The 9,650-nt window shown below is 45.5% G+C and overlaps 1 protein-coding gene across 1 annotated transcript in view; it reads left to right on the top strand.

Moving 5' to 3' along the window:
* Positions 1 to 9,650, top strand: part of LOC308335359 (reelin-like) — a gene marked incomplete at both ends in the record, with an annotated part of 109,364 nt that overhangs the window by 94,821 nt on the left and 4,893 nt on the right. The window contains 12 exon segments of the mRNA XM_080792378.1: positions 468 to 645; positions 850 to 1,037; positions 1,303 to 1,409; positions 1,580 to 1,726; positions 1,729 to 1,821; positions 2,158 to 2,266; positions 2,268 to 2,331; positions 2,833 to 2,906; positions 3,552 to 3,713; positions 4,864 to 5,021; positions 5,240 to 5,459; positions 6,408 to 6,620. Of these exon segments, the coding sequence (XP_080648504.1) occupies positions 468 to 645; positions 850 to 1,037; positions 1,303 to 1,409; positions 1,580 to 1,726; positions 1,729 to 1,821; positions 2,158 to 2,266; positions 2,268 to 2,331; positions 2,833 to 2,906; positions 3,552 to 3,713; positions 4,864 to 5,021; positions 5,240 to 5,459; positions 6,408 to 6,620 (1,713 nt within the window).

A 9,650-nucleotide genomic window follows, 5' to 3' on the forward strand; every position in this document is an offset into this window, starting at 1 on the left:
AGCAGACCTACAAGCTCGTAGCGCGCCACTCGGTGGCGCGCTATGAGCTTGTAGATCTGCTATTTTCCAATAGCTTAAGCATAGCGTAATGCTAACACCAAAATGCGTTGCCGCCCAAAATGGGTTAAAATCATCCATAACCCCTTAAAGTCAATGAATTATTTCAATGAACTAAAATGGTGTTTTATTTGATGGCTTTCCAGCCCTGGCAATTTGGCCTTTGTTGCGCTCCAAAAATGGACAACACCAAAGGCCCCTTAAATAACGAAACTCCAGGCCTGCAGACAGTGTTAAGTTTGACAGCAAATCATGATCTAGTTTTAGTCATATAAGTCTAAATTCCATTTAGTTTAAGTCATTATTATAGTAATGTGAACGCGACTCTACCCTAATTACTCAATGAATACAAATTGTGTGTGTGTGTGCGTGTGTGTGTGCGTGCATGCGTGCGCGTTTGGATGGATCAGGGCGGTCCGGTTCCGGTTCTTCCAGGAACACTCTGACATCCAGTGGGGGGTGGAGAACCTGTACATGGGCCCAGCCTGTGACGCGCACTGCGGAGGACACGGAGACTGCCTGGAGGGGAGGTGTCTGTGTGACCCCGGGTTCACCGGACACAACTGCTACGCCAGCACTACACTGAAGGTACACATGTAGGGTGGAGAGGAGAGGAGAGGAGAGGAGAGGAGAGGAGAGGAGAGGAGAGGAGAGGAGAGGAGAGGAGAGGAGAGGAGAGGAGAGGAGATTAGCCACAATTCCCAAACTCTAAATTCAACACTTCCATATACTTCAATGTGTTGCTTCAGCTGTGATCGGGGCTAATTGGACATCGTGCTCTCTCCTCCGCAGGCGTCTCTGAAGGAGCGCTTTGACTGGGAGGGGTCTCCGTCGGGGGGCGGAGCCTCGCAGTGGGCGGTGCTAGAGGGGGGCCGTCCCTGCACAGACTGCGGCGTTCTGGTGGAAGGAAGCGCCTTGTACTTTGACGGAGCCGACGGACGGCAAGCCGTCACCGTCGACCTGGACCTCAGAGGAGCCAAGTATGTATAAATACATATCTGCTGTAATTGATGTTTTTATACAGAGTTATAACCTTTGATGTGTGTGAATTCAAGAGCTTTATTGTTATTATTTTTGTCTGTATTATTTCCAGACCACAGACCTTCACACAGTGTTTTCATTCTCTCCACATCGGTGCCATGTTGTCAACCGTGTGCGTGTTTGTGTGTGCGTGTTTGTGTGTGCGTGTGCGTGTGTGCGTGCGCGTGCGTGTGCGTGTGCGTGTGTGTGTGTGTGTGTGTGTAGGTTCGTGGAGTACTGGGCCAGGATAGGAAGTGAAGACAACATGACGTCGTGTCATAGCCCAACGTGTCGTAAAGAAGGCGTCCTATTGGACTATTCCACTGACGGAGGTGATGACATCACACATCTATACATACACATTCTTCTTCTTCTCCTCATCATTATTGTTAAATTGCACACAGTTTTTTTCTGCCTCATTCACTCTTTTCTCCTCTCTCTCTCTCTCTCTCTCTCTCTCTCTCTCTCTCTCTCTCCCTCTCTCTCTCTCTCTCTCTCTCAGGAGTGTCATGGTCTCTCCTCCATGAGATGGACTATTTAAAGTACGTGTCGGTGCGACGGGACTACATCGACCTTCCAGAGGGCTCTCTCAGCAACACCACGAGGCTGCGCTGGTGGCAGCCCTTCGCCGTCTCGTCCGGCCTGGCCAACCCAGCCAGGAGAGGGCGCAGTGGGCCATCGACAACATCCTGGTGGGAGGCTCCGACATCAACCCCTCCACCCTGATCGACACCTTTGATGACGGTAAAACACTCTATGTCTCACTTTCACATCCATTATGAATTAAATGAACACTTGAATGAATTAATGAATTCGCAAAAGAAATTTGTATTGTATTTGTATTGTATTGTATACAATCGATTATTTGCATAGCAAAACGATTCGATACCGATTATTTGCACTGCAAAACGATACGATACATGGTCAATGTTTCTGTTTTCATTTCGATACTTTGATTCTTGAAATTAAAATCGATGCGGTTACTCTATCGTTACACCCCTACCTTGGTACCTAGGAACACACATCCTATGAGATGTGAATATGAAAATAAACTGTGTCGGTTCCTTATACCACCACCAGAGGGCGTGTCCCATGAGGAGAGCTGGAGTTTCTATCCCAACGCGGTGCGGAACGCCGGGTTCTGTGGAAACCCCTCCTTCCATCTGTACTGGCCCAACAAAACAGAACTGAACTCACAACATACTGGCCACGCGAGAGCTCATCGTACAGCCCGGATACATCCTGCAGTTCAAGGTACGGCGAAGGAACATGATTCTCTCATTAATATCGTCCTGATGGATTGAATACGTTGTTAACAGTACAGTCCATGGTTATGCTAAAAGGAGAACACAAAACGATCGAGGGGGTTTGTTTCCACTCCATCCTTACAAATCAGACCAGTCTGAAGCGAGTGGTGCAACAGCACCCCCTATTGGTACTCTAAACATCGGGACATAGGTTAGGACATAGGGACATTGCTGGTTATAGGAGTGGTTGCATCACTCAAAGATTGAGTAGAAAATCGGTAATTGAACCAATATCAAAATGACATTTATTTTTATTTTATTAATAATATTTCTGTTTGAAGGTGAAAAAGCCTTTTGTGATGATGCAGGCTGCAGATAATCTGTGTTTCCTGGAGAAGCTTTCAAAAAGGCTCAACAAGTTAAATTAATGTTAAATAGAATTATGTCCAAGTTGTTTGAACTTACAGTGTGTCCATCAGTAATAGATAACTCTATTGCTGTCTTGTAGATCGTTGTCGGCTGTGAAGCAGATCTATGTGAAGATCACCATTCTGTCCAACTGCAATACAGGAAGGATGCCCGGTGAGTCTCCTCTCCTCTCCTCTCCTCTCCTCTCCTCTCCTCTCCTCTGCAGACGTTAAGACGAGCTTGTCCTCACTTCGTCCCCGGTGCCAGAGTCGTAAAGACAGATTTTGTTTAATCCGCGTTAATCGCCGTTTGATTAGCATCACGTTAGCATTTTGCAACACTTTTAGCTAGCGCCGAGCGATTCTGACGTAAAAACGGCCAAAAATCCCGAGTGCACGCCCGTGCACGTGCACAAGCCGTGTCTATATGCATTATGGCTCATAATATGCAAAAATATGCCTTATTCGGCACTTGATTACACCTTAGATTTACTTAGTTATGATAATAAAACGGATCGCTAGTATAGAAAGACCCAGATACAATACTGTGAAATGGCCGACTTTCACTTCCGACTTTCAATCCTTTGTTTATATCCGCTAGCTATTTGGTGACCTCTTCCAAATGCGGCTGGCACTGGGCAACGACCCCATCTCCTGGCCAAATAGTAGTATGGCACTTAAACTGTTGAATCCCAGATTGCAGCTATACGATACATTACATTTTGGGACACACTGGTGTAAATAAATAGTTTTTTTTCTCACATCGTAATCAGTGCATTGTGGAGCTATGAACCTGTCCATGTTGTCTTTCTGTCCTCAGGTCAGACGTGTGGCAGCTGGTCCAGTCGGAGTGTCTCCCGTCCAGTGTGAACAACGTGGGCTGTTCTCCCTTCCAGTTCCACGAGGCGTCCATCTACAGTCCTATCAACGTGTCCACCTGGACGCGCGTCACCGTGCCGCTGCCCGACCACGTGTCCTCAGGGTATACTATACTGCACCAGTGTTGTTTTTGTTCACTAAAAAAACGGAAGACGGAAAAGGTTCGTCGACTACCTTTTTTCACTGACAAAAACTAAATGGAAACTAAATTAAAACTGAGCTATGACGACTAAAACTAAGACTAAATATATTGACAATTTCGTCAACAAATTTCGGGGGGTGGGTTGGGGGGGCACAAATGCAGCAAGTGAGACTTCAAGGCATCAACACATCACTCTTCCATGGGATATAGGCCAAAAGGCTATGAAGCAATATAGAACTGGGCATAACGGGCTACAGATAAGGGATCTCTTAAAGGCAATGGCATGTGGCATGGTGATTGGTTTCATTATTGTAACACCCAAACCACACCTATGCATAATATAACGGGTAACGGAGGTGTTTTAGGGATTTAGACAGGTAACCAAAATAATACCAACTTTAGTGGGAGAACACTGAATCCCCAAATTGTGTATTTCGAAAGCTCGAACGAAAATGGAGCCCCTAGGCTGCTGCCAAGCCGGACGGCGTGCTGCGGTTTCGACTCCCTAGGCCCGACGGCCTTTGCCACGTTACACTCCTCATCTCTCTCCCCATTTCCTGTCTGTCTACTGTTCACAAGCCTCTGAAACCCAGACGTTTTTATTTCCAGGGAGAAGAAAAAAAAGTCTGGGGCCGAGTCCACTTCAATTCGGCATACAAGTAGCGCAATCGTCGATCACTCTCTGCTGATTTCTGATCGTCTGCACCTTTGTTAAATTGACGCACACACGTCACGTACACCTCTCTCTCTCTGTCGCTCTAATTAATTAGTCTCATGTCATGCAGCTGCGTCTAGATTCTCCCGGCGGATCCTGCCGGGAGCTGCCTATGCCATAGAAAGCATAGGTGGACCCAAGGCTAACTGTTCACTATCAGTAAAGGCATAAAAAGCCATACAAATAGAAAGTCAGAGACCACCCATCAGAGTTTCAGAATGACGTTAATTTGTATAGTACCGCATTTTACAGGCCTTAATGGATTTAGTCAATAATAAAAATCGATTAGGGTAGTAAAAAAAAGGCAAAGAAGTTTAGGGATAAGGGGTTTTTAACTGTTTTCCAAAACAACACAGCATGCGTGGACTCACGTTTGTGTCTTTCCGTGCACCACAGCGCCACCCAGTTCCGCTGGCTGCAGGCTGACGGTGCAGGGGAGCGCGTCAGCTGGGCCGTGGATCACGTTTACATCGGAGAGGCGTGTCCTGGACTCTGCAGCGGACATGGATACTGCACCGGAGGCGTGGTCTGCATCTGTGACGAGGGACACCACGGTAAAATAAACAACTTATACGTTGAAACGCACATCTCTGCCACACACCTTGAATCCATCTTCAAAGGCTGTTTAAGTGGTCAGATGGGTGGGCCGCAAACGGTTTCAAGATTGTCAAGTGGGCCCTGATGCTGAAAAGGTTGAGAACCACTGCACTACATTGAACAGTACAACGTGTGTGTCTGTGTGTGTCTGTGCGTGTGCGTGCCTGCGAATTAGGGGAGGACTGCTCGTTGACCTCCAGTGACCTTGCCAGCTCCATCAAGGACAACTTTGAGTCGGGGGGCGTGTCGCAGGACAGCTGGCAGCTCATCCAGGGAGGGGGCGTCGGCAGTGGGTGTGGCCAGCTGTCTCCCCACGCCCACGGAGACTCGCTGTACTTCAACGGATGCAAGATGAGACAGGCCCTCACCAAGCCTCTGGACCTCATCAGAGCTAGGTAAATATATATATACATACAGGCCCTCACCAAGCCTCTGGAACTCATCAGAGCTAGGTAAATATATACATAAATACATACAGGCTCTCACCAAGCCTCTGGACCTGTAAATATACATACCTACTGCACATTAAATAAATCCAGGGGTGTGGCTAAGAATCTGGGGGTTGGACTAGGGGTGTGGCTGAGAAGAGTTACCCAGGGGTACCTATAGAAAGCTAGAGGGTCCAATTTAAGATGGAGGAAAAATCGGTCTGTGCCCCACAGGATGCAAGGCCTGGACCTGCTTAGAGACAGGTACTTTTTTGACCATTAATGTGGAGGTCTGACTTCGTCATATTTGGTGGTTTGACCGAGAGTTTGAGTCCCCACAAGTATACTAGAATTTCAGGAGTGGATCATTTGTGAGGACCACAAAATAAATTGCTGTTTGATGGTTAAAACATGTTTAGAGATACTTTTTTTTTGCAATTAGGAAAATATTAAGGCTTGGGGTTAAGATTTGGCATTCATAAAATGATATTAATTATTAAAAATTAATTATAAAACTAAAATATCGATGTCCTCACAAGATTAGATACAAACCTGTGTGTGTGTGTGTGTGTGTGTGTGTGTGTGTGTGTGTGTGTGTGTGTGTGTGTGTGCGTGTCTGCGCACGCTTAGATAGCACTTTAGGATTTTATAGACTTTTACGTAGACAGCACTAGAATTGCATTTTTATAGTCATAGCACATTATAGTATACAGTATGTATAGTATAGTATAGTGGTTTAAATGTACAGTTTCAGTATATTATAGATATTCCACGGTTACGTTCTTAGCTTACGCATGTTTCTTGATAACTACTTATTTTTATGCATGTGACGTATGCCATGCTTTTTGTTATTGCTTAATGTAAATCGCTCTGGATTAAGAGCGTCTGCTAAAGGCCTAAATTGTAAATTGTGTGTGTGCGTGTGTGCGTGCTGCAGATCGGCAGCACGTCGCAGACGGACAGCTGCAACGTGGCGCTGGGGCGCGCTGACACGGTGGACCGCGCCGTGCTGCTGCAGTACAGCGTCACCAACGGCGTCACCTGGCACGTCATCGCACAGCACCAGGCCAAAGACTTCATCAAGGCCCAGAGAGTCTCGGGTCCGCGTCAATATGCCGACGACCCATTGTTCCGACGGTCCATTGTTCCGAGGGTCCATTGTTCCGAGGGTCCATTGTTCCGAGGATCCATTACGGTCCATTGTTCCGAGGGTCCATTACGGTCCATTGTTCCGAGGGTCCATTACGGTCCATTGTTCCGAGGGTCCATTGTACCGACGAGCGGGGGTTAGTGATGTGCGGGCCGACCCGCACGCAGTCCGCAGATGGACGGGTCGCAATTATCGTGCGTGCAGGATAAAAAAAGAAACACTGCACGTTTCTCTCTCTCTCTCTCTCTCTCTCTCTATATATATATATATATATATATATATATATATGGACGGGTCAACGCAATTATCGTGTGTGCAGGCAGAGCAGAGAAAAAAAGAAACACACGTTTCTCTCTCTCTAACCCAGAAAGTGACGAAGAGTCGCCGAAAGGGGAAGAAATCTCGCCACTGGAGCGCGCATCTAGCTACTGCATGATGATCATGCACGCTGACGACAGCAGATCAATAAAAGCCAATATTATAGGCCTACTGCCATGTCTTAATATGTCTTAATAGTGTTCCTTTTTACAAATGCACATAAGAAGGTTGATCACAAAGTTAGTGTTTTATAGGCTACTTTGATGGGAATGAGATTAAGAACACCTGCCTGCATGGGTGCTGTGCAAACAGTGAATAATGATATAGTTTCTTACCTCGTGGCTCGTGCCATGGTTTGAAGAAAGAATAATTTAATAAATACAATAAATATAATCCAAGGTTTGTTTGTTTGTCTGGCAAATGGAGATCCAACACTATGCCATATTATTAAAGTAAGTAGAGAAGAGTCATTGTGCTGCAGAGTGAGAAGCTAATCCGCTCTGATAATTGATCTGACCTATATATATTTGCGCAACTGACTGCAGGCATGAGGTAGCCTATAGTAATTATACTTATTTGGCAGCACCTGCAATTCAGTAACCTATACACATTTCAAAAGGCTTTCATATGCTATTAATATTTTTTCTAATAAGGTTTGTCCTTATAGATATAGAAATGTGATGATTTTTGTATAGTTTTGGATATTAACAAATTAATTATTAAAGCACAGGGCCTCGCATTTCTCCCAGGCAGCTATGATTGCGAGGGTTGCGAACTTGCGAGCCATGCATGCGCCTCGCATGCAAGCACTGTATTGCTGCTGTCATAAAGGGGAAAGAAAGTAGTGTAGTGTACACTTCCATTTGTATACAAATATACATATAAACACTACATATACAATACACTATGTCTAAAGGGCTGAAGTGATTAATGTATGTTTTGTAATAATAATCAAAATCTACAAACTAACTAGTAACAACAGTTTTTTTATAACACAATTATAAAGGACAGGAAACAATAACATATTAATTGTCTATCCTGCGCTAAACCGAATGGTTTGCTCCCGTCAGTCTGCGTTACATGAACCACACACACACACACACACACACACACACACACACCAAAAAATGCCGATCTACAAGCTCACGTGAGCTATTTTTGTGGAATGTTCCCTCCAGAATCACAAATCAATCAACGCACGTTGTTTATTCAATCACAAACTATAAGTGATTCATTTGATCTTCTTAATTGGTGGCTTCTGATTGGTCAGCATAGGGCATTATAAGCCAGTCCCGCACCTTGGCAGGCCTCTCATCTCCACACAATTTTCAGATACCCCGTCGAGAAAATGGCCTACCTGCAGCTAGGTAACCGTGGAGGAAAGGTGTTAATACACGAACAGTTCAGGTACCAATTAAATAAAAAGACCCCCGGAGGCAAAATGCATTGGCGTTGCTGGAGAAAGACATGCAATGTCTTCTTGACAACTGCCGCGTTCGACATGGATGAGCCCAACGTGGTCATCCATGTTTTAAATACCACACCCCATAACCATCCCGAGGACAGTAATTTGATATCATCTGGTGCTATCAAACAGCAGATGGTGCAGGCTATTCAGGCTGACCCATCAAGACCCATTAAAAGGGTATATGATGAGGTGGTTAGAGATGCCGATTCAGATGCTGAGGTGCCTGAATTCTCGAATGTGAGGTCAAGGCTGCAGAGGAAACGGGCGTCCCTTCTCCCCCCAATCCCCGATAGCGTGGACGATGTGGAAGTGCTCGACGAGTGGGCACACACGTGGCATGGGAGACAGTTTCTCTCCCATCAGAGCAACGACTGGGGCGTCCTTGTTTTTGGCACCTCGAGTAATTTTGCCAAACTCGGGAGGTGCCGGGATGTATATATTGATGGCACTTTTAAAACTTCACCCCATCCATATTACCAATTCATGACCATTCATGGTAAATATCTGGACAGAGTGGTGCCCCTGGTCATGTGCCTTGTAACGGGGAAAACGGTGGGCCAGTACAGGCACATCTTAACTCAGGTGAAGCGGGAGGTACGGCGTGTCACTGGGCACCGATGGAGACCACATCGTGTCATAACCGACTTCGAAAGCTCCCTCCTTTTGGCTATCCAGACGGAGTTACCAGACAGCCGGGCCTCGGGCTGTTACTTCCACTTCACCCAGAGTTTGTGGAGACGGGTGCAGGAGTTGGGCCTTGCAGGTAAATAAGCTATTAGTCATGTCACTTGATTAACAGTACTTTCTTTTATTATTATTATTAAAAATTAAGGATACATTTAAGTATTCAATATTAAATATTTACTATTTAAGTAGTTACTATAGGGAACTCATAATTAACTAATAATTAGTCTATAGTTACTCATTACTCCCCATCATTTCGTTAACTAATAATGAATGGAAGCTTGTATTTCCTAATTTCTTATAAGTAGGCCTATAGGTTACTTTTAATGTTTGAGAGGTTTCTTGTTATTAATGGCCTGTTGTTTTGTCTAAGCCTACCTCTCCTGCACTTTTTTGGGGGGTAGTTATGTGTGCCTATAGTAAATTCATTCATTTATGCATTCATTCAGGGCATTATCGGAGACATGGCAGGCTGCGGGAGTGCATCCAGAAGGTCATGGCTATCGGCTTCCTGCCATTGGCTCTGGTTCGCCAAAAC

The sequence above is a fragment of the Protomyctophum bolini genome, assembly GCF_963924005.1.
Source record: "Protomyctophum bolini genome assembly, chromosome: 20".
NCBI classification, from domain to species: Eukaryota; Metazoa; Chordata; class Actinopteri; order Myctophiformes; family Myctophidae; genus Protomyctophum; species Protomyctophum bolini.